The sequence below is a fragment of the Mobula hypostoma genome, chromosome 4 (genome assembly GCF_963921235.1).
Source record: "Mobula hypostoma chromosome 4, sMobHyp1.1, whole genome shotgun sequence".
Lineage (NCBI taxonomy): Eukaryota > Metazoa > Chordata > Chondrichthyes > Myliobatiformes > Myliobatidae > Mobula > Mobula hypostoma.
This window is the reverse complement of record NC_086100.1, coordinates 83,235,649-83,261,225: the sequence shown is the minus strand read 5'-3', so window position 1 is coordinate 83,261,225 and position 25,577 is coordinate 83,235,649. Positions and strand designations below refer to the sequence as shown.

Here is a 25,577-nt window from a genome sequence, read left to right as displayed (position 1 = left end):
ATTGGCAGTTTTCACTAATTTTTGACGCACTGAATAAACACTCTTGCATGAAAGTGCTAAGCGTCCCCAGCCTTTTTTTTGTCAAAACCCACGTATCGTAACGGAAGGACGCATAACCCAGGAGTATTTTGTATAGATATGTGTGTTCTTAATCTGCGTGTGGTTATTTCAGGAGGAAAGAACCCCAGAATCTGCACGTCACTGGGTATGTGGGATGGGAGGATTGCTGGAAAGGTCAATGATTATTGTACATCCTTAACTGGACTTGAAAAGGAATGTCACCTTCTCAAATTTCCGCAGTGCTTCTGGTGAAGGAGCCCCAGCTGTGCTGTTGGGTCAGTGTGGTCTCCCACAGTAATAATGCACCTGACATTGGGGCTGCACAGGCAAACAACTGGAATATACAGTCCGTAAAGTTTTAGAGAAAGCTAAGACCTACGATTTCCAGATTTGCATTCTTCCTGCTCTTCTCCCAACAATGTCACAGTACAGGATACAGAAAGAATTTGAATCCAGCAGGTTACTGTGTAGTTACAACGGCCACTCACCCACTTGAACGTTATCAGGAGGCCTGCTTGCTCAATGCAAAGCGCTGAGCAGCGGGGAACAGAAAGCACTGTTTTACTGAAGAGAAAGGCAACCTTCACTTCCTGCCTGGCTTTCACAGCAGGGAACTGGATTGGGCCAAAAAGAGAAATGTTTTTGTTTTATTTTCAATTCTTGCTTTCTTTATAAATGTGGAGAATTGTAACAAAAAAAAAGGCAACATTTAAATGCCGGCAAGAATTCCAGGAGCAAGGAATACTGATTTGAACTTGAACACTTAAAAGTGCAAAACAGCAAGTACTTGGTGCCACAGCTCAGTGACTGGAGTGAGCCTTTGACACTGTGGTGTCATTCCCATTCTGAGAATGGAGACGAGTGAATGGTTTCTAAATACTGGGGTGGGAGGCAGAAGAGACTGCCCAGACCATGGAGTCCATAACAGATCTAAAGGGATACCCAGATGTGGATGGAATGAGCGTGGGCCAAGGGGCAAAGTTCTCACCACTGAGTCAGGAGGCAGAGTTTTGGACAACACCGGGCAACAGTTCTGGGGACTGCAAACCACAGCACCACGTCCAAATAACATTCAAAATTGTGTTCACAATGTCCCAGACACATGCACACCGTTATCAATGGGCTGAATTCTAAACAAGTTGTCAGCTCGTTTCTGCTGTGCACTTTATGTCAACTCACCCTGTGACTTCCAGAGCACGGACCTGGTGTGTGTGATCTGTTGGATGGTGCCCATGGAGGGGGTGGACGCAGAGATGGAGAACACTGAGTGATAACAAGCGTTAACCCTTGCGAATGACAGCAGTACAATGCCTCAGGGGCAACAGAGGCACAGGGTTTGTAACACTGTGCTGAAGCTCAGAGAATTGAGCATGCAGTGGTAGACATGATCTGTATTCACACTCTCCAATATAGTCATGCAGAGATACAAAGCAGAAATAAGCCTCACAGAGCTTGCACAATCAACTGCCCAGTCACATTAATCATTAGTTTATTAGAGTTTTTGAGTTATACAGCACAGAAAGAGGCCAATCTGGCCACCACTTCCACGCTGACTGGTGAGTACCCATCCATACTAAACTCCTCCTCTTGATCTTGGCCTATAGCCTTCTATGCCTGGGCTTGCCCTGACACTTTGTCAATGTTGTCAGTGATTCAGCTTCCATCACTCTCTCAGACAGTGTACTACAGGCACTCACTGCTCTCTGGGTGCCAGAGGTCCCCGTCAGATCGCCTCTAAATCTCTTACCCTTTACCTTTAATTTATATCATAGAAACATAGAAAACCTACAGTACAATACAGGCCCTTCGGCCCACAAAGCTGTGCTGAACATGTCCTTACCTGAGAAATTACCTAGGGTTACCCATAGCTCTCTATTTTTCTGAGCTCCATGTACCCTATCCAGGAGTCTCTTAAAAGACCCTATCATATCCACCTCCACCACCGTCACCGGCAGCCCATTCCACGCACGCACCACTCTCTGCGTAAAAAACTTACCCCCAACATCTCCTCTGTACTTACTTCCGAGCACCTTAAAATTGTGCCTTCTGGTGCTAGCCATTTCAGCCCTGGGAAAAAGCCTCTGACTATCCACACGATCAATGCCTCTCATCATCTTATACACCTCTATCAGGTCACCTCTCATCCTCCATCCCTCCAAGGAAAAAAGGCCAAGTTCACTCAACCTATTTTCGTAAGGCATGCTCCCCAATCCAGGCAACATTGTTGTAAATCTCTTCTGCACCCTTTCTATGGTTTCCACATCCTTGCTATAGTGAGGTGACCAGAACTGAGCACAGTACTCCAAGTGGGGTCTGACCAGGGTCCTATCTAGCTGCAACATTACCTCTTGGCTCCTAAACTCAATCCCATGATTGATGAAGGCTAATACACCGTACGCCTTCTTTAACCACAGAGTCAACCTGCACAGCAGTCTTGACCGTCCTATGGACTCGGACCCCAAGATCCCTCTGATCCCCCACACTGCCAAGAGTCTTACCATTAATACTATATTCTGCCACCTTATTTGACCTACCAAAATGAACCTCCTCACACTTATCTATGTTGAACTCCATCTGCCACTTCTCAGCCCAGTTTTGCATCCTATCAATGTCCCACTGTAACCTCTGACAGCCCTCCACACTATCCACAACAGTGCCAACCTTTGTGTCACCAGCAAATTTACTAACCCATCTCTGCACTTCCTCATCCAGGTCATTTAAATAAATCACGAAGAGTAGGGGGTCCCAGAACAGATCCCTGAGGCACACCACTGGTGACTGACCTCCATGCAGCATATGACCCGTCTACAACCACTCTTTGCCTTCTGTGGGCAAGACAGTTCTGGATCCACAAAGCAAAGTCCCTTTGGATCCCATGTCTCCTTACTTTCTCAATAAGCCTTGTATGGGGTACCTTGTCAAATGCCTTGCTGAAAGCCATATACACTACATCTACAGTTCTACCTTCATCAATGTGTTTTGTCACATCCTCAAAAAATTCAATCAGGCTCGTAAGGCACGACCTGCCTTTGCCAAAGCCATGCTGATTATTCCTAATCATATTATGCCTCTCCAAATGTTCATAAATCCTGCCTCTCAGGATTTTCTCCATCAACTTACCAACCACTGAAGTAAGACCCTCCAACCATCCGGAACCTCTCCTGTCCCCATTGATGATGTAAAGATCATCGCCAGAGGCTCAGCAATCTCCTCCCTCGCCTTCCACAGTAGCCTGGGGTACATCTTGTCCGGTCCCAGTGACTTATCCAACTTGATACTTTCCAAAAGCTCCAGCACATCCTCTTTCTTAATATCTACATGCTCAAGCTTTTCAGTCCGCTCTAAGTCATCCCTACAATCGCCAAGAATCTTTTCTGTAGTGAATACTGAAGCAAAGTACACGTTAAGTACCTCTGCTATCTCCTCCGGTTCCATACGCACTTTTCCATGGTCACACTTGATTGGTCCTATTCTCTTACGTCTTATCCTCTTGCTCTTCACATACCAGTAGAATAGAAACATAGAAACATAGAAAATAGGTGCAGGAGTAGGCCATTCGGCCCTTCGAGCCTGCACCGCCATTTATTATGATCATGGCTGATCATCCAACTCAGAACCCAGCCTTCCCTCCATACCCCGTGACCCCTGTAGCCACAAGGGCCATATCTAACTTCCTTTTAAACATAGCTAATGAACTGGCCTCAACAGTTTGCTGTGGCAGAGAATTCCACAGATTCACCACTCTCTGTGTGAAGAAGTTTTTCCTAACCTCGGTCCTAAAAGGCTTCCCCTCTATCCTCAAACTGTGACCCCTCGTTCTAGACCTCCCCAACATCGGGAACAATCTTCCCGCATCTAGCCTGTCCAATCCCTTTAGGATCTTATACGTTTCAATCAGATCCCCCCTCAATCTTCTAAATTCCAACGAGTACAAGCCCAGTTCATCCAGTCTTTCTTCATATGAAAGACCTGCCATCCCAGGAATCAATCTGGTGAACCTTCTTTGTACTCCCTCTATGGCAAGGATGTCTTTCCTCAGATTAGGGGACCAAAACTGCACACAATACTCCAGGTGTGGTCTCACCAAGGCCTTGTACAACTGCAGTAGTACCTCCCTGCTCCTGTACTCGAATCCTCTCGCTTAGGGTTTTCCTTAATCCTGTCCGCCAGGGCCTTCTCATGGCCCCTTCTAGCTCTCCTAACTTCTTTCTTAAGCTCCTTCCTGCTAGCCGTTATAATATTCTAGTTCTCTATCATTACCTAGTTTTTTGAACCTTTTGTAAATTCTTCTTTTCTTCTTGACTAGATTTACAACAGCTTTCGTATACCATGGTTCCTGTACCCTACCATCCTTTCCGTCTCATTGGAACTTACCTATGCAGAACTCCATGCAAATATCCTCTGAACATTTGCCACATTTCTTCCGTACATTTCCTTGACAACATCTGTTCCCAATTTATGCTTCCAAGTTCTTGCCTGATAGCTTCATATTTCCCCTTACTCCATTTAAACGCTTTCCTAACCTGTCTGTTCCTCTCCCTCACCAGTGCTATGGTAAAGGAGATAGAATTGTGATCACGATCCTCTAATTTAATATAAGGAAACATTTCCTGCTGTATTCCTGCTGTAAACCATCTGTATCCCTCAAAATTTTATATACACTAGCTCAGTCAAGTCACCTCTTAACCTCCTCTGTTTCACGGGTAAGATTTGGTATGCCACCAAAGACTTGCAAATTTCTGCGGGTGTACGTGGAGAGCATTCTGACTCTCCCCACCATCCCCACCATCAGGGATGTTTTCGAGAGACAGTTCCTCAAGGTGGCAGCACCCATCAGTAAAGGCCCTCACCATCCCGGACACGAGCTCTTCTTGTTGCTGCCGTTAGGCAGCAGGTTCAGAAGCCTGAAGACCCACACTCAGTAATTTAGAACCAGCTTCCTCCCCTCTGCCATCAGATTTCTGAATAGTCTGTGAACATTACTTTGTTATTCCTTTACACTTTGGACTGTTTAATTTTGTAATTTATAGTAATTTTAATGTCTTTGCACTGTACGACTGCCATAAAACAAGTTCCATGAAGTGAGTGATAGTCTGATTCTATGATGCTTCATAACCGAAACGCACCATCCCAGGCAATACCCTGTCAATCCCCACCACAGTCTTTGCAGCTCTAGCACATCTTTTCGAGAACATGTGACCAGAAATGCGTGCAGTATTACAGGAGAGGCCTGACCAACGTTTTATAAAGTTGAAGCATAATTTCATTGTTCTTGTATTTTTCTAGTTTAAGATGGCGCTGGTGAAATACGGTGACATCTTATTAGCAGCAATCAAATCTACTAACTACTCACTTAATCACGCTCTTTCTGGACAGCAATTGCTGCAGTCAATAGCCTGTGACTTGCCTTTAGGAGATGAGCTGCTGAACTGCCTGTACGACCTAGCATTTTTGTGGTGTGAACGGAAGTCTCGAAGGTGCAGGATGGTTGCGGTGTGGCATGTATGGGCCGTATCAAGGTGGCAGAGCCTGGGTTCGAAAGCGAGGAACGAACCAATGTTCGGCCATTGCTGGGGTGGGCTGGGAACCAGTTCGAATAGGCAGATCTGAGGCGAGGCAAGGCAGTGTTGAGGCTCAGGTCCCAAGAGTGAGGAACTCGCCTATGTTTGACCGATTTCAGCACTGGATCAGATTGGAAAAGTCAGATAGGGGCTGAGTCAAGGCAGCAGGGCCCAAGAGCATATCAAAGCGGCATGCCCTGGGTCCGAGAGCCAGGAATGAGCCAATATTTGGCTGAGTTAAGCACCAGGCCGGATTGAAAAGCTCAGGATGTTGGTGCCAGAGGTGAGGGTCAGGCCAGTGTTGAGCTCACTGCTCTGTGAGGTTTACTTATCTCTGAGCTGAACTGAGGCTGCGGCTTGCAACTAACGGGCTTCTGCACCAACTGCAGTGATGGCTAGCTTTGTGGCTGTGAACTCACTTTCATGAACTTAAGTTGTGAATGTTATTTGCTTTTTTTATTGCTGAACGATTTGTTCTTTTTTTTGCACATGGGGTATTTAACAGTCTTCATTTTTAATGGGTTCTTTTGTGGCTGTCTTTGAGGGACGAATCTCAAGGCTGTATATAGTATACGTACTTTGATAAAAATGTACTTTTGACTTTTGTATTCAATATTCTGACAATGAATGTAACTTCCTTCAGATTCTACTTGTTATGTACACACTAGGGGTAATGTACAGTACAGCGGCCACTTAACCAATCAGCTCACACTTCTTTGTCATGCGGGAAGAATTTGGAGCACCCGCAGGATATCCATGCAGTGGTAGGGAGAAACTTGCACGCTCCACACAGACAGAGGTCCGGATTGAACCCCATGCCCGGAATTACGAGCAATGTTACTGAACTGCCTCAGTAACTGATTGTCAGAAGTGGCATTTTGGAGCACTTCACAACTGCTCGAGGCCCTCTTTTGGCCAGCCCCGACCACGGGTGTTGTCCCCTAGCTGTCTCTGTGGTATGCAGGGCACTACGATATGGAGAGTAAGCTGTTGACAAGGTAGCAGGCTCACCCTCTCCTCTCCATGCATCTGGTGCAGAGACCAATACAACCCAGAAGCACAGAGCTCGGAAAAAGTGACACAACAGACTTTTAACACCATAAACCAGTGAGTTCTTTTGTTATGTCTCCCCTCTCGCTGTGAAACGGGGACACCTTTTTCCTTTATTAGGGAGACAGAGAGCCTGTGATATGTTGAATTACCAGGTGAACGAGTAGTCTTTGGGGTACTTGCTGCACGCTTGAGTGCTTGGTGGGGGGGTGGGGTGTTGATACTTCTTTGCTGGTGGGGGAGGGGGTGGATTGTTGCTTTGTTGCTGCTTACACGTTGGAGGGGGAGCTGGGGGGACTTTGGGGTTCTAACATTTAACTGTCATTCATTCTTTGTGCCACTGTCTGTTTTCGTGAATGTTTGCAAAGAAAAAGAATTTCAGGATGTATATTGTATACATTTTTCTGACATTAAATGTAACTATCGAACCTATTGAATTGGGCACCAGTGGAGTCACATGAGTTGCCTGTCAGTGTTGAACTCAATGTGGGACTGCCTTAGGGATTTGAGCTCCAGATTTTTCCTTGGAGTTTACTCCCGAAGCTTTCCCCATGAGTGGGTATAGCTGCAAGGGCAGCGGAGGTTTGCGATCAGAGTTTTCCTGCTTCTCAATGAGCTGCCAACCATGGCTGATGAGCTCCACCTGCCTGAAGCGACTGGTCTTAAGGTGCCAGTAATGTCATTTGCCTCTTCTCCGGTCAGTGGAAACAGTTCCACCAGGCTAAGCCACATGTGAAGTCCAGGTGCTGGACTTGGTTGTCAGAGGCTATTTGAAATGCATGCCACTGGGAGCATTTAAAATAGTTCACCTTTGCTAAAAGTATTAATTTCAGACTGTGGGTATGTGCAAAGTTGAGACAAAATACCACCAAACCACCAGGATGTATTGTTATGCTGGAAAATGTTAGTCTGGATCACATGAGCCAGTAGCATCAAATGGGGTCAAGAACAAAAGTGTATGCTTAATTTGACAGTATTTTATTTCATCCATACTCTCTTTCATGGGGTTGTCATTGTACATTCAATAATAAATGGAGGCGAAGTGTTAATTTCCACAAAAATGTTAAAATTTTGAAAAACATTGTTGTATTGGAAAGATGAAAGAATTGAAAGGCATCGAAGAGCCTGATACCGGCTACCACTGACATCCCTTAAAGCATGAGACTACACAGGGGCCGATTCTTGGCAGTCTGTTAGTGGCCTCAGTCATGTCCCAGACAAGTGAATGATGCAGCGGCAGTAAAATGGTTTCTTCTCATATGCAGTTGTTCCTACAGCAATGGCAGCAGAGTTGGTGACACCTACGAGTGTGAAACCTCTTGGAATAGAGAGTGTGGGCATGTGCAGGGTATGAGGGGTAGAGAGGAGGCATTATCAACAATGTCTCTTAGGGCGTAAGCCACTGTCATCTCCTCAATGTCAAGAATGGACAGCATAGTTAACATATCTCATGTGGCGTTTCACACAGGGGCAGATTGCACTATCTCTAAACCTGCAGGGAAGAACTTCCCAGGTGATTTGCAAACTAATGACAAAACCCGAAGGTACACAAGTGTCACTGTATGGTTTTTGATGAATAAGTCTAACTTCTCCCCCAGTCCTCTCTCGTCCCCACACAACCAAATCACAATCTTTCTCACACTAGCCATGCCTCTGTATCCCAACCAAAGAAACTCTTCTTGCCACAGCACAGTGGGTAGTGTTCCTATCTCTGATGCAGCTGGCCCAAGGTTCAAGCCTCTTTTCACCTCACTTCAGCAGAATGGCAGGTTGGTGCTGCTGTGCAGCGCTGGCGGAGCATTGATCTGTCAGTCATGGCCAATGAGGTGTTAAACTGAAGTTCTGCATGCCCGTCCAGTAATAATGAGAAAGCTCCCGGTTAAAAGCTGAAGAGAAGTGAAGTTATTTACAATGTGCTGCATAATATCTATTCCCCTATCAACACCCTAGACATAGAATTGCTGTCTGTGAGACACAGGTTGTGTGCCATATCTCCTGCATTTCAATAGCGACTGCGCCTCTAGATGTTCCAAATTTGTGGAAAGTGCCGTAGTAAAGTGAGTTCTTTCTTCTCCCTTTAATGCATTCCAAACTGGCGGACTATTCTGGTGCCCATGATCCATGTTAATAGTGTTGTTGCCTGAGCTGAAAGACGCTGATTATAGTGTAATCATGTGGCTCTCATAATCTTCTGGCTGGGAGTTCAGCAGAACAGGCTGAGCGTTGAAGCTACAATGCACCTGGATTGGATCCAGCTGAAACGTGTGAGGATGAATCCAAAGGCTGAATCCCTGTCGCCAACAAAATAGGTGCACGTTGAGGGCGGGGTGACGAGTAGGTGGTTCTCAAAACTCCTGTAACTCTGAAACTTTATTAGGGCACCTGGGCATCCTCACTTCCAGTTCCTTGGCATCAGTACTGAATTCAATCACGTCTCTCTCAGGTACATATCTTATTGAAAGAATTCTGCCAACCAAAGGACCACAGCTTACATCAGTCAAGGGAGTAAAAGCAAACAGGAAAAAAGGAAATGCTTTACTTTTCACAAAGTTCCTGACAAGGATCACAAACATGGTCTTGATCACTGCAAAGAGAGAGAGAGAGAGATATTTGTGATCAGGTTTTCAATTCAGGCCAATGTTATTGAAGACCCTTCGTCAGAACAGGGAAACAGAGAACTTAATTGTTTTCTCTCCTTCTCAGTTCGACTGGAAGAGACCTCAGCTGAAAAAGCTAAGTCTGTTTCTCATTCTGCATTTGCAGTCTGACCTTCTGGGTCTTTCCAGCATTTTCTGGTTTTATTTCACAAGTCCACCGACAGGCAGTCTTTTGATTTTCATTAACAATTAGTTATGATGATTACACTACAGCTGGTCTTCCTGCTCCTCTCAACAGCTCTCCAACCTCTAGCCCCCAAAATTCCCCTTATTTCAAAACTCTTTTGAGCTTTGCACAGTGCTTAGGCACATGAATTCCACACAAGGATGACGTCTTTGTTAAAAACATTGATGGCTTCGGAATATGTTGGGCATTTAATGGTCATTCTTTATTTTTGACCACCTTCTGACTTGTGACCACCGAACACCATACAAACTAGTGCAACACCCCCAGGTGCAACGTGTCTATGGAAAACCCCCCCTCCCCCTCATCCCCATCCGACCCAGAGACAAAATGAAATAAGCTTTGACAGCTGACTTAGTCATTTCTCAGGAAAGTTAGCAGGTATGGGCCAAATTGGTGTTGTGATAAGAAAATAGTCATCAGATGACTGGGGGTGGTGTTGTGCCTGGGCAGAAGACTTGTGGGGGTGATGGCCAATTGTTGCAAGGGGAAGGGCAGTTACTTCAGTTGGTGGGGTGAAGGACCAGGGAGCAGTAGAAAAACTCCCTACCTAATGGGAACCTACCCGAACCAGCTGAGCAGACAGCAAAGGCTACACAAGTGAGTCATGTGCCAGGTGGGACTGGGTGTGCACACTCCGAAAGGGGCTCTCTCTCACACTGTACAAATGCTCTGTTTCCTTGTGGTACACCGCAGGGTAGTCTGACCCATGCTGGCTTCCAGAACCATCCCCCATTTCCCCACTATTTCTCTCAAAGCTACTCTCGCATACTCATTAACTCACCCTCAAGTTCCCCTGGAGCTGTGACATAGCTGAATAAAACACTGTGCTAATACTCCACCGACATTAATGGACGTGGCTACTGTTGAACCCCATTACACTTGTGCTGCCTTCAACAAGTCAGAACTCACACATAAATCCTCTATTTCTGGCAACCCACAGGAAGTCCCCGACTTGCAGTTACATTTGACGTTGCGTTGAATGTAGGTTTTGCAGCACATGAAGAAAGCGAAGACATTTCTAGCCAGAGTTTGCCTGAACAAACCCACATCCCAACCTGTGAGGATGGAGCTGAAATCAGCACTGGGCCATATTGGTGGTGGTGGGGAGGAAGGCCCTGCCAATGGAATCAGTAGGTCAGATTGTTCTTCACACTGTCAGTGGTTTCTTATAGAAACTTGGCAAAGGGAATCTTGGATAGAATTTCTAGCAATGAAACAGGCCATTCAGCCCAGCTGGAGAGTCCTTCTCCCTCCCCGTGCCCCTCCTAATTTAGTTCCTGATTAAAATAAATGCATCTTTTGAATTCCATATGAGGGTTATCCGCGAGTGCTGATATTTATAGCAGACATATCCTACTCACCGAGACACTGGGCTGCTGTCCTACACCTTGGTTGCCGCGTTGCTTGGCTTGAACCGTGATCTCTGTGCTTTCTCTGTAGTCCTTCAGTGCGTGCTGTTGCTCCCGCACCTTCTGACTCTTGACTGGCAGTGGGGGTCTGTTGGGCACGGGGGCCCACGTGCTGGGCAGGCTGGTACCTGTCTTGGAAAAGTCAGCTGTGGCAGGTGCTTGTTTGGTCTGTGGCTTCTCCTGGGCCGAGTTCTTCATCTCTGATACAGTGTAGGAGCGATTCCGGACCGCTGGTGTCTGGGGAAGCACCTGCCAACTCGACTTGGTCAGTTTATTGGCAGAGATCTTATCCGCAACTGCTGGGGCCTCTTTCCTTGGGGCCCAGGGTGACCCTGGCTCTTTCTTTAAGCCCGTGTTCGGCCTCTGTTCAAATATTTCATACAATGGATTACTAATCATCTCTATTGACCTCTGCTCACACGATGGGGTTGGTGGCTTCCTTTGGCTTTTTGGTGAGTTTATTTTCCAGGAATTTTCAGGAATGCTGCTGTTTGGTTAAAGAAACATAGAAGGTGACATTACAACATGAATCAAAGAATGAGTCAATATACATAAAATGCTGCCTGTTCACCCGTGCAAGAAAGTGATTCAAGATTTGGAATGCAACTCCCAAAGAGATACATCACAGTCAGCACACTTTGCTGTTTTTTGTACAGTGTGTGTGTATATATAAATACACACACACACACACACACACACACACAGGGGTGATTGATAAGTTTGTGGCCTAAGGTAGAAGGCGATGAGTTATACAACTCTCGTTACATGCACGTGCAGTTCAACTCTTTGAGTGATTATACAGAAAGTTTGAAGTTAATAACTCATCTCCTTCTACCTTGGAAATAAAAAAAGTAATCTTGCTTAAAATATTAAAGAAATGTGTCATCTTTAACTTTATGCCTTTTGGAAATCAGTTCACCTTTTATTCGCTTAGCTATTCACAGTAACAGAAATTTTGACCAGGGGTGCCCAAACTTTTGCATGCCACTGTATTATTTAAATTCATGGACTGTTATTAATGGACAAGAGGGTGAATATTATAGTCACATGGATAGCTGGGAGAGTTACTGATAGACTACATGAGGAATTATTAATAAATTACAGGAAAGATTATTCATAAATTATTTGTTACAAAATACACGTGGACTAAGATGTTAACTGTCCTGTGCTATCACCAGTGGGATCATCAGTTGATCTGCCACCTGTCTTCAGGAGTTTCGGCCCGCTTATGATCAAGACTCCCTCGAGGTGGTGGGCCAGCAGTGTTAAAGCACCACCTCCCACTGGTGAGTTTAAAAACTTGGCATCTACCTCTATCAGAGTTGTTGGTCACTTCCATCCAACAGATAGTCTACTCTTCAGGTGTCTATGCAATTACTGAAGGGTTTGCAAGATATGTATACACTGTCTAACTATCTGCCCTCTGGACGTACTTGGTCCACACCCATGCTGATCCTTTCTCTGCTGCCTCAGCTACAGCCCTGCTGGTTGACTTAATCTCTGTTCATAAATTATTCATAAATTATTTGTTTAATTATTGGGAGGGTAATTCATGGACTACGTAGAGAACTATGAATGGGCCACAGGAATAAATTATGAAAGGAATACATGGAGGGTTATTAATGCACAATGGAGGGAGGAATTAGAGGGATTAACTAATCGATTGGAAAGGAGATTGTAATAAATAGCCTACGTGGATTGCTGGATTTCATGGAGAGTCATTAACCGACAAATGAGATTCATCGGTGGATTTTAGGAAGAGTCATAACGAACCATGAGGAAATATTTACAAGTTACTCAAAGTACATTTTTCATGTGCTACATGAAAAATTATCACTCGGATACAGAGTATCATTAAGTAGTCAGAGGGAGGATCTGAATGAATTATAGATACCGTTATTGACTTCCTGTCTAATGGCTGACTACAATAGGTCTTATATAAGGTTATTAATAAATTATAGGGAGGAATAGAAATCTTTCTGTGGTCCTTTACTACCTCAGCGTATGAACCTTTTATGACTTGTTGTGACATACTGATACTTCATACGGTAGGTTGTTTATAGATCACTGTTAGAATTAAGAATGATCACATGGGGAGTAGTTAATAGGCTAAAACAGAGCATATAATCCACTATATGAGGTTATTGATGAACCATAGGGAGATTACTGATCGTCCACAATAGAGAGCTATTAATAGACTACATAGAGATTTATTGAGCAGTTGAACAGAGAACAATCAAAGGACGGTACGAACTTGAGAATATAATATTGAGAGAGTCGTAAAAGTGAGTCTCTAGATAGTCCTGGACAAAGAGCTGAACATTCCTGGACACATGGGGAGTTATTAATGGAGAGAAGGGAATGTTATTAACAAATAGCATTAGAATATATTATTTAACTGCAGGGATAATTATTACAATATGACACGGAGAACTATTAAATGATGATAGGGTTAAATATTAGGAGACACTACTAATATTTAGTAGGGATATAGGGATAGGTATTATAGACTGCAAGGAGAGTTATTAGTGAAATACAGACTAGAGAGTATGTTATTAATAGACCAATGGGCAGGGAGTATTAATTTATAATTGGGAGATTATTAATGGGGTATCTATAAAGTATCTATAGGAAGAGTTATTAATGGATTGCATGGGTAATTATTAATGGTATATATGGGGAGTCACTAATTGGCTATAAATGGTTATTAATGGAATATAGGAAAAATTATTAATATGCTATATTGAAAGTTATTAATGGAATAGATGGACAGTCAATCATCAATAAGGAAAATTATTCATGATCTAAAGGAGGGATTATTCGTAAATTACATTTGGGGTTATTAAGAAACTGGAGCAATCAACAGTAATGGGAAGCAGAGAGTCTGGGAATGTGAGTACACAGGGAGTTATGTTTAGGTTGCAGTGAGATTTATTAATGGAAGACCCGTAGAAATAGATAGAATGCAGGAAGGGAATGTAACAGACCACTTAGAGTGTTATTAATGGATTACTCAATGTTATTAATGGATTACATGGGTGTTATATAATGAACCTGAAGTGATTAGGGAGCATAAGGTAAATGAGTCCTTAGGAGCCAGTGATCACAACGTGATTGAGTTCAACTTGAAATTTGATAGAGGGACAGTAAAGTCTGACGGAGCAGTATTTCAGTGGAGTAAAGGAAATTACAGTGGTATGAGAGAGGAGATGGTCAAAGTAAATTGGAGGGAGCTGCTGGCATGGATGACAGTAGAGCAGCAATGGCGTGAGTTTCTGGGAAAAATGAGGAAGGTGCAAGATAGATGTATTTCAAAAGCAAAGAAATGCTCAAAACAGACAAGTTAGGGAGATGTTTAATTGGAGTAAGGGGAAATATGAGGCTATCAGGCAGGAACTTGGAAGCATAAACTGAAAACAGATGCTCTCAGGGAAAAGTTCGGAAGAAATGTGGCAAATGTTCAGGGTATATTTGCGGGGGTTCTGCATAGGTACGTTCCAATGAGACAGGGAAAGGATGGTAAGGTACAGGAACCGTGGTGTACATAGGCTGTTGTAAATCTAGTCAAGAAGAAAAGAAGAGCTTACGAAAGGATCAAAAAACTAGGTAATGATAGAGATCTAGAAGATTATAAGGCTAGCAGGAAGGAGTTTAAGAATGAAATTAGGAGAGCCAGAAGAGGCCAGGAGAAGGCCTTGGCAGACAGGTTTAAGGAAAATCCCAAGGCATGCTACAAGTACGTGAAGAGCAAGAGGATAAGACGTGAGAGAATAGGACCAATCAAGTGTGACAGTGGAAAAGTGTGTATGGAACTGGAGGAGATAGCAGTGGTACTTAATGAATACTTTGCTTCAGTATTCACTATGGCTGAAATAGCTAGCACAAGAGGGCATAGTTTTAAGGTGCTTGGAAGTAGGTACAGAGGAGATGTCAGGGGTAAGTTTTTTTATGCAGAGAGTGGTGAGTGCTTGGAATGGGCTGCTGGTGGTGGAGGCGGAAACAATATGGTCTCTTAAGAGACTCCTAGATAGGTACATGGAGCTTAGTAAAATAGAGGGCTATGGGTAAGCCTAGGTAGTTCTAAGGTAAGGACGTGTTCAGCACAGCTTTGTGGGCTGAAGGGCCTGTATTGTGCTGTAGGTTTTCTATGTTTCTAACGTTTGATGGCTCTGGGTCTGTACTCGCTGGAATTCAGAAGGATGAGGGGGTATCTCATTGAAACCTTTCAAGTGTTGAAAGGTCTAGACAGAATAGATGAGGAAAGGATGTTTCCTATGGTGGAAGAGTCTAGGACAAGAGGGCACAGCCTCAGGATAGAGGGGAGCACACTTTCAAAACAGAGATGCTGAGAAATTTCTTTAGCCAGAGGGTGTTGAATTTTTGGAATTTCTTATCACAGACAGCTGTTGAGGCCAAGTTGTTGGATATATTTAAGGCAGAGATTGATAGGTTCTTGATTGGAGACAGTATCAAAGGTTACTGGGAGAAGGCCAGGGAGTGGGGTTGAGGAGGGGAAAAAAGGATCAGCCATGATTGAATGGCGGAGCAGACTCGATCGGCCAAATGACCTAATTCTGCTCCTATGGCTTTTAGTCTTATGATTAGATATTATTCACCTACGGAGAAGACTATAAATGTCTGAACAGACTACATAGGGAGTTATTAATGGAAATATAGAGATTTATTGATGGGTTGCAGGAAATGTTATTAACAACTTACACTTGGAGTTATTAATGCTTCTTCAGAAGTACCATTTATGACTGCATGGAGAGCTAATAATGGATGGCAGAAAGAGTTAGTAACAGATTGCACAAAGAATTATTAAAAGGTAAATTACAGGATAGAATATTAATGGAGAATGGAGCATTAATACTTCAACACATTAAGTACTGTATTATTAATGGACTGTAGAGACAATTAATAGACCACATAGAATGTTTTAATGGTCTATAGAGAGGGTTATCTGTGAATCACATGGAGAACTATTACTAGATTCTGTGGAGTGTTATCAATGAGCTACAGTGAGTTATTTATTGGGTACATTGGTAGTTACTAAATGGCAAAAGAGTTAGTTAAGAACTACATGGAGAGTCATTAATGAGTCACAGTTGTATAGAGTCATTAATGAATTGTAAGGAAATTTAATAAGGGAATGCAGTTACTGAAGGATTTGGAAAGCATTTAGTGGACTATTTGGAGAATACTTGAAGTACAGAGAATGTTATAAATAATTACTGACCTATCAGAAGAGTTACTGATGGATTATAAGGAGTGATATAAACAGGATATGGAGGAGCTGTTGATGGACAGTGAGAGCTAATAGGGAGATGTATTGATGCATTATTAGTAAAGCTATTAACAAAAATTATTAATGGACTATGAGAGAGTTGTTAAAGGAGTGCAGTATGACATATAAATGGATTACAATGGAGTTATTAAAGGACTGCACAACCATTTCTGGGTGTACTGAGTGCTATGAGGAATTATAGAGAGAGATGTTAATGTGTTTCGTGAAGAGTTAATAATGGACATGAAGGAAAGGTAATGAGTGTGACAACAGGTGACACCAATCAACTTCTTAGTGAGTTATTAGTAGCTTTTGGGTGAGGGTTTCTAAAGGACCAAGGAAGTTTTAACATTTTATTGTTATTAATTGCTTAAACAGTGATATTAATTGGAAACAGAGAAGTTTATTAATGATTAGTAGAAAGGGTTTATAAAGAAGTAAACCAGATTACTTCAATGTACTAAAGTCATTGTTATTATGATGAAGACTACGAGATTATAGTTGGAATTACAGAGATAGTTTCATTTTGGTGCAAAAAATAACTAAGAAGGAACCAGAAACATTTTAGTGAACAACTGTGTGTTATGTTATTGGAATACAGAGGTGGCTTTAGTAGGCTACTGAAAAAGTTATTATTAGGCTGCTAGGAACAATATTAATTGGCAAGTTTGTTTTACTAAAGGATTATAAGAAAGGTTACTAACTGGAAACGGGAGGATTATCAATAGACATACCGGCTGGCTATTAATGGACAAGTAGATAGGGTTATTTGCACTGATGTCTTTAAGTTGTAAATTCATTAAGTCAACACTTGCCACATATCAATGTGCTCTTAATTTGTAGGCCTTAATTGTGTGTAAATTTGGCTGAAGCATTGCATCAATAATTTGCTGTGAATTGATGGTAAAGATCTTGACAGATATGGAAGACTCTACCAATCTGTATGTTCTTGTTTTAGGGCCAATATCCACACAGCTGGGGCTTGGAGCAGAAATCCTGGTTTTCAGAGGATGATCTCTGAACAATTTCAGTTTTCTCTTGATATTCCTAGAATAACTAAAACTCCTTCTATGACACTTTTGAATGGACTGTAGCTCATTAGTAGGTACCTCAGCCATTTTTCACATCAGCTTTTGTCATTGGAATTCAATAGACAATAGGTGCAGGAGTAGGCCATTTGGTCCTTCAAGCCAGCACCGCCATTCACTGTGATCATGGCTGATCATCCACTATCAGTATCCAGTTCCTGCCTTATCCCCATAACCTTTGATTCCGCTATCTTTAAGAGCTCGTTCATTCCCACTTGTTTATCTAATATTCATCACGAGTCCCACCATTACAACCTGACCAGGAGTCTGCCCTCCACCTTTTACATCTTCACCATTTAATGAGATTATAGTTGATCTAAAATCCAAACTTCCCTCATATACCTTGATTACTTGCTATCAAAGATCTGTCGATTTGTGATGTGAATGTATGCCATGTCAGAACATGTACAACTTTCCATGGTAGATGACCCCAAACATTCACAACCTTTAGAGCTTTTCTTTATTTTGGTCCATTATTCTAAAGTTCTGACCAATAAATTCAGGATCTCCTCACTGGTAAAGCATTATCTCAAGTGGCTTGGTCAAACAATGTACCAGAAATACAGTACACATTTCAGTGGGGTCACCTCACTAAGGAAAGAAGCCACATGCATTTTATCTCTCTTCAAAGGACAATGCCCTCATCCCAGTCGACATAGTTCCACTAACTTTGGGGGCAAGTAATATCCATGCTTAGGTATAAGATCAATAATGTATTCCAAGTATGGTCTTCATCAATAGTCACTTACATTCTTCTACTTTGTTGAGCACCTAAAAGTGGAACTTGCTGGTGGCCAAACATTTTAATTCCCATTCCCATTCCAACATGTTGGTCCATGGCCTCCTCTTGTGCCAAGATGAGGCCACCCTCTGGGTGGAGGAGCAACACCTTATATTCCATCTGGATAGCCTCCAATCCATTAGCATGAATATCAATTTCTCCTTCCAGTAAAAATATTTTTCCCACCCCCTTCACTTGTCTTCTATTCCCCACTCTGACCTCTTACTTCTTCTCACCTGCCTTACACCTCCCCTCCTCCTTCTCCTCTCTTATCAGGTTCCTTCCTCTCCAGCCCTTTATCATTCCTACCCACCTGGCTTCACCTAGCACCTTTAGCTGTCCTCCTTCACAATCCACCTCCCCCCCACCTTTTCATTCTGGCCTCTTCCCCCTTTCTTTCCAGTCCTGAAGAAGGATCTCAGCCTGAAATGTTGACTGTTTATTCATTTCCATTGATGCTTTCTGGCCTGCTGAGTTCTTCCAGCATTCTGTGTGCATTGCTTTGGATTTCCAGCCTCTGCAGACTTTCTCATGTTTATTATTAGACTCTTGCGCTTCAATTCACTTGCAAATGAAGGGCAGTGACTCGGCTAACAGGCTTCGGGCACATGGGTGTGGAACATGCATGATCTCTCGGTGATTCTGGGGAATTTCCTGTGGTTGCTCTGGCTTCTTCCCACCTTCCATACAAGTGTGGTTCATTGTAAAAACTCCCCATGTGTGTAGCGATGTGGTAGAATGTTGGGGGTGGGGATAAACCTGAAGGTGTGGAGAATCAAGTACACGATTACTGCAGGAGTAGTGACAGGTTGATGATGGGCGAGCCCAGTACCCTGTTCCTGTGCTATATCTCTCTATAACTCTATGAAGGCTGACTATTATTCTTCAACATTTATTCCTGCTTTGTCAAATATGATAGATTCTTTATAAAGACACTCAGCTATGAAAATCTACATTTCCACCTAGCCTTTCAAAAGGAAAGTCCTGCTCTTTCATTTTTCTTACTGAAGTACAAATACAGTTCCCACAACTTCTGAACATCTCCATTTTACAAGCCTTTCATACCTTACTTCAGCAGCATCAGTGACAATCTGGAGATAGTACAGCTCACCTCCGTCCCACTTCTTCCTCCTCCATGTTGTCTGTTTATCACTCATTTACAGTCCATACAAATATGTTACCCCTATTTTATGCCAACTTTATAACTGCTTGGATTATATTTTCCAAACACTTTAAAAAAATCTGAATATTCCATATCTGCTAGTTTCCTCTTCTTTGCTGGCTACAGACTTAGAAAACTATTTGGTTTTGACAGATTGTTTCTTTGTATAAATCTGAACTGCAGCATATCATTTTCTAAACGCACTGTTCCAACATAACCAAAAATACGATTCCAACATTTTCTTTGCTACTGTGAGTTAGCCTACTCACCCAGAGTTCTGTGTTCTCTCTCTCCCTCTCTCTCTATCCTTTCCTGTGTAATGGGATTCCGTTTTGCATTTTCCAATCAATGGAAGTCATTCTAAATCCATCTCCGTAGCCAACAGTTTCAAAATCTTAGAACGCATGCAAAGTTCAGAAAGTATGACAGTTTTGAATTCCAATAAATTTACTTCTATTTAAAAAAGGCTTTGGTGGGAACATTCTTTTTCCCCACGTGTTAGGAATATTTTTGGACTTTTTCACCACGACTTTTCCTTATTCCCATTACCCAATCCTCACAATTACAATTTGTTTTAGCTTCATTAAACCCTTGACAAGATACAGTTATTTAACCTCCATTATCAATGGATCGGGCTCTTTACTGTGATGTTTTATTTCCTAAGGGATTGTATTATCATCACACGTTATGATGTAGTCTTAAATTATTCCCATTTCTTGTTTGACAATATCCTTTCAATTCAGTTTCTGAAACCTGCTTCAACAAACTTGCAGCTTATTTGTTCATATGCAAGGATTTACATTTGGGTATAATGAAATCACCCCAAGATTCAAGGTATTTTTTTCTCTCTGGTTGCAACCATTCTTTCTCAGGGAATATAATCCAGAAACGAAGCTATTTGAGTTATTAGTGACATGACAGAGGTAGCACACTTGGAAGGAAAATGATGACCTCGGGTTCTAAACGCTCTGAACTCATGGTACTTCCTTACCTTATTTCATGGTTTGTTGCAGAGGAAAAAAAAAACTCAGTGATAATTATTCCCAGGTTTGCACTCTCCTAATCTCTTCTCAAGTGTCACTCTCCTCAGAGTAGGGAGGTTTATTTTTGCTCACAACCCAGGCTGACACCTTAATCCAGTACTGAGGGTATACCGCACAGTCGGAAGTGCCACATTTGACTGGGACAAAATAAATGAGATCTTCACTGTTTGTACAGGGTCCAATAATAGATTCTCCCTGCATCATTAGAAGCAGCTCTGGGTATTCTTCTAGAGCAGAGGTTTCCAACCTGGAGAGCACAGACCCCTTCCTTTGGGGCATTGGTCCATGGCATAAAAAGGCTAGGAGCCCTTTTTCTGAAGGCATGGCTATTATTCTGCAGAAATCATCAACACCTTGTGACACTTTATCCACCATTAGTGGAATACTCTGCAGAAGTGCTTCGGAGCCCCTGTAAGTGCTTTTGTAAAAGTGTAAAGAAATGAAAGGCAATACAAGTTCCTTCTCTGAACCTGTCAAAGCATGAATAACGTTCAGATATGACTGTGGTCAATTTGTTAACCTGAAGCTAGATGCCCGAGATGCTGTTCCAGTGAAATTTGCATTGATTCTGTTTGATTTGCAATGTAAATTAATTTCTTTATACCTATGCTTTATTATATCTTAAATTAGTATTTTTCATCAATTTGAAAAAAACTCTTAAGTTATATTTGCTGAATCTTAACATTGTTTTCAAGTTTCAGTTTCCAGATTACTGTCAAGTTGTACGTGACTCGCCTTTGATCAGCTTGTGGGCATTAGATTCACCATCAGACTGACCTGTTTTATTTTTATTCAGTTGTTCTATATTAGAGGTTATTCTGCCAGTATAATACATGAAGCAAACTGACTTTTCCCAGCTTCTCCTCCATTTCCTGCCATCTCCGGTTCCATCACTGTTTGCACTACTCTCTCGTCCCTACCCACATCTCTATTCCTGGCTTGGTCCTCAAGTCCTTCCTGTTTCATTGAGACCTCCTGACCCCTGCTGTAGCTCTTCTTTATGCTTCAGGTTTCCTGGCGTGATTAACACATTCTGCGTGCTCTCGGTTGGCCTTCCAGTGCCTCTATTTTGCCTCTGACTGATGCGGCTCTGTGGGCATTGAACATGTCAAACATATCCATTTGTAAAAAAATAAATGTTACAGGTATAAACCATTCTCAGTCCCAGTGTTACTTTGACGGTGGTGTAGAGGAATACATTAGCTTAGCAGGGCATACGTATAGTAATAAAGATTCCAAGACATGAGTATTATAGAAGTACAGCACATGTAATATTAGAGTACATGGGGATTAAAAAGGCAAACAAATATTTACAAACAGGAATGAAATACAATTAAAGGAATGCAGAGTGAAGAGCCCAAGATCCAAATATAATACAAAAACATCACATATACAATAATATATCATTGAAAAAGCAAAAAACTGCATATGCTGGAGATTTGAAATAATGAAAGTACTCTGCAGGCCAGATGGTGACAGAAATGGAGTTAATCTTTCAGCTCAACCGCACTCATCAGAACTGATGGAGGGCCATGAATCTGAGGGGTTAACTCAGTTCCCTCTCCACAGGTGCTGTCTGACCTGCTAAGTATTTTCAGCATTTACTGTTTCCTGGAGGCGTGTACATTGAATTACATAGATGACACAGAATGGAAACAACTACTCCGTACAGGTGCTTATGGTGCACTGAAGCCTCCACTCACTTTACACTGGCAACACTGTTAGTTTCTCTTTCATGAGTTTCTCCAGGTTCCTGTGAAATGCATCAATGTTATTTTCCTCAATGTAGTAGCGAGTTCCATGTTCTCAGGATGAAGAGGATTCTCCTGAATTCCCTGTTGGCTTAAATGTTCACTCCCATTCATTGCCCTTGTTTGATCTCCTCAGCTAGAAACCTTGTCTCCACCGAAAGCACTGAAAGCAGTGGATTCCATTAATTGAGCCATCCGTTAATTGGGGCACCTGCTTATTTGGACAACTCTTAAAGAGCAAAAAAAATTGAAAAAATAGTTGGGATTCCCTTTGTTTATTTGGGAAATTATGACGCTTAATTGGGACAGGAGATTATACTGAGCAAAGAGGAAACAGTTTTTAAATAGCTTCAGTTGAGTGTGCATTCAAAAAGCAGTGAATTTTGGCAAGATACAAGCAGTAAGACAATTCAAAACGGTTTTGCTCACTGCGGTTTCAAGCATTCAAAATTGAAAATGCCAGAGACAACCGGAAGTGAAAATGAAACAATTGAACTACTTCAACAAGCTGGGGACCACGAAGAATTTGAAGGTATTGACAATCATTTTGAATGTTACAATGAAAATGAAGATTTGGAGGATGCAATCATCGGAAGGATTGTATGAAGGCTGCCCATTATACATACTCTGAATCTGCATTGATTTTGTTCATTTACAAGTCAATCAAAAGAACATGGCAGCACACAATGAGTAACTATCCAGATAACTATATCTGGATAGCTATCCATAAATAATCATTGGGAACTACAGTTTTATAGTACTGTAGTAGCATTGTTAGTTTCTAATTCATCCTGTACTTCTTTTAAATGCATAATTTGTTAGTTAAATGGTAGTTTGTTCTGTTTTATATGTTTTTAGATATTTCCAAGAAATTTCAGCTAATGAGGTTGCCTCTTAATTGGAACAAAATGTACTGGTCCCAGTGTGTCACAATTAACTGGAATCCACTGTATATACTACAGTAATGGCAAATAAATCTCTAAGCCATAAATATGATCTGAAAGCACTGCACATAGAGGATAAAAATTAAATATAAATATTTGTAAATAGAAGATGAAGGGTGATAACTACACATTCAAAGCTGAAACAAACATTCAGAGATACATACTGCAGATGATAGGAAACTAATTAATACGAATGTGCCACTAAATACGACAATATCTGAGAAAATCAAGAGTTTGAAGGTGGGTCTCCCCTGGGACTGAGATACAAATACATAGGAAAATATTAATCTGGAGGAATATAACTCTATCATTAATAAACTTATATATATAATGTATTAAAGGCAATGCAAGTTCTTTTTTTGAACCTTTTCAAAGCAGGTTACTGTGGTCAATTTATTAAGTCGGAGTTAGTTGCCCGAGATGCTGATCCAGTACCAGTGACCCAGGTTCAGTCCCCGCCACAGCCTGTCGGGAGTTTGTACATTCTCCCCATGACATTGTGGGTTTCTTTCGGGTGCTCCGGTTTCCTCCCACAGTCCAAAGACGAACTGGTTGCTAGATTTATTGGTCATTGTAAATTTTCCCATGATTCGGCTGGGGTTAAATCGGGGGGTTGCTGGGCAGTGTGGCTCAAAGGGCCGACTCCGTGCTGTATCCCAATCAATCAATAAATAAATAAATAAAACTATACTTTCACATAAAGTAAACAGAATAAAATAAATGTTAAAAAGGACAGAAGTGAATTACTTTCTGTCACTAAATGCTGGTTATGTTCCCTCCCACTATCTGGTGCCTGTGAGTCTGATGGCAGGCAAAGACAGCCTGTGGCTGGGACTCTCCCACATGTAGTACAGCTACTCAGAGTTGCACTGCATCATCAAAGTATCCAGTGATAGAACACAAAGGGCTCAGCACAGAGACCCAACCAATCGAAGGAATACCCACCTGCAAGGCAAGGCCAAGGAGAAAACAGATCTAGCCTGGGAAAACATCAGAATGAAAAGCTGACAAGTGAAGTTATCACTGAATAATGGGTGGCCTTTAAAACAGGGATGCTTCAGCGACAGTGTGGCCCTGTTCCTGAGAGAGCAAGGGGTGAGCAAAGCAAAGATAAAGCTCCCTGAGTAACCTGAAAGGATTTGTACTGCTAAGAGAGGAGTGAAAGGGTGTGTAGCAGCTACATTGATCTTGCATAGTGCTGGTGTAGACAGACTGAATTCCTGTGCTATAACCATTTTGTAACTTGCTGATACAGCTTATTAACTGTCTACCCCCAGGCTTCTCATCACACTATTCTCACATATTAAGCCGCCCCTATACTGCCACAGAAGACCTTATAGTTGATCAAAAGCAATTGCAACTCCAAGTTGTTTAAGCAAATCCAAGGCAGAACTCTGCCATTGTAACTTTGACGTGTCACATATCCAGTACAGCTACAGAAAATGGAATCATTGCCCTTGCACACTGTGGGTTTACAATGAGGATGGTCTCACGTCTGAGTTGATTTTATTCAACACCAACCAGCATTGACTCACTCTGTAGGTTTGCTTGCCTATAACAGGGATGGACTACGCAGTGAATGCACTGTATTGTTCTATGCACTCATGCTTGGCAAGGACCGGGCTAATGTAGCTCAGATTATGCTTTTAACAAGGCCCTAGACAGGTATGAAGTCATCACAAGTGGTGAGTTTTTTATCCTTTGAATTTGATCCTAATCCAGAGTTCAAAGGGAGAGGCCCACATGAACTACGTAATGCTTTTCCTCCTTTTGGGTTCTCACTTATGGTACCTTGAGGACTTGGCATCATCCTTGGAAGTGCTGTCTGGTAGGCACAGTAATGGCACTCGGTCTCGGGCCTTGGCAGCCGCTTCTTCTGCTACCACATTGGAGGACGATCTTGTAGCTAACCTAATGCAATGGTGAAAGGACACATTATTCCCAAGAAAACATTATTTCCTGTTCACACTAACTCAACATAAACTGTGCCCAGTATCTTTGTTGGGAACGTTCTAATCAGAATATTCAGCACATTTTAAATACTGCCTGAACTGGAAGTAACGGTTGTGTGACAAGACTTCCTCACCGATTTCATTTGCAGATAGGCAGTGCAGATAACAGCAAACTGCAGCACAGTGTTGGATTGGGAGTGACTGAATGAATTAGACAAAAAAAAGATGAACCAGAAGACTCTGGGTTCAATTCTCATTCCAAAGCATTGAGTGTATAAATCTGACAATTTTGAGAGGACGCTGGAGGTGCCATCTCCCAGACGCAAGCTTAGAGGCACATAGAGAGCATCCTATCAGATGCATCACAGCTTTGTAAGGCAGCTCCTGTGCTCGAGTCTCCACAGAATTGTGAATGCAGCCCACTCCATTACGAAACCAGCCTACCCTGATGAACGGTCTCGGCCCGATACACTTACTCTTTATTTCCCTCCATAGATGCTGCCTGATCTGTTGAGTTCCTCCAGAATTTTGTGTGTGTTGCTTCCCTCTATTGATTCTGTATAATTAACACTAACTTTTGAATGGACCTCTTATACAACAGGGATAACTCATGGTTACAGCCCCTGCACTTTATTTGTCTACCTG

At 42.3% G+C, this 25,577-nt stretch overlaps 1 protein-coding gene across 3 annotated transcripts in view; it reads right to left on the bottom strand.

Annotated features, from left to right (window-relative positions):
- Window positions 1-7,652: 7,652 nt before the first annotated feature.
- The window catches only part of inpp5d (inositol polyphosphate-5-phosphatase D), a 140,761-nt gene continuing 122,836 nt past the window's right edge, over window positions 7,653-25,577 (bottom strand). Inside the window, exons 25-27 of one of the 3 annotated variants that reach the window (XM_063046063.1) lie at window positions 24,772-24,891; window positions 10,877-11,411; window positions 7,653-9,255 (exon numbers count right to left, since the gene is read on the bottom strand). In XM_063046063.1, the coding sequence (XP_062902133.1) occupies window positions 9,253-9,255; window positions 10,877-11,411; window positions 24,772-24,891 (658 nt within the window). In that variant the 3' untranslated portion in view covers window positions 7,653-9,252. The remainder of the gene's footprint in view (window positions 9,256-10,876; window positions 11,412-24,771; window positions 24,892-25,577) is intronic. The other 2 variants (XM_063046062.1, XM_063046064.1) reach the window with 2 other exon arrangements.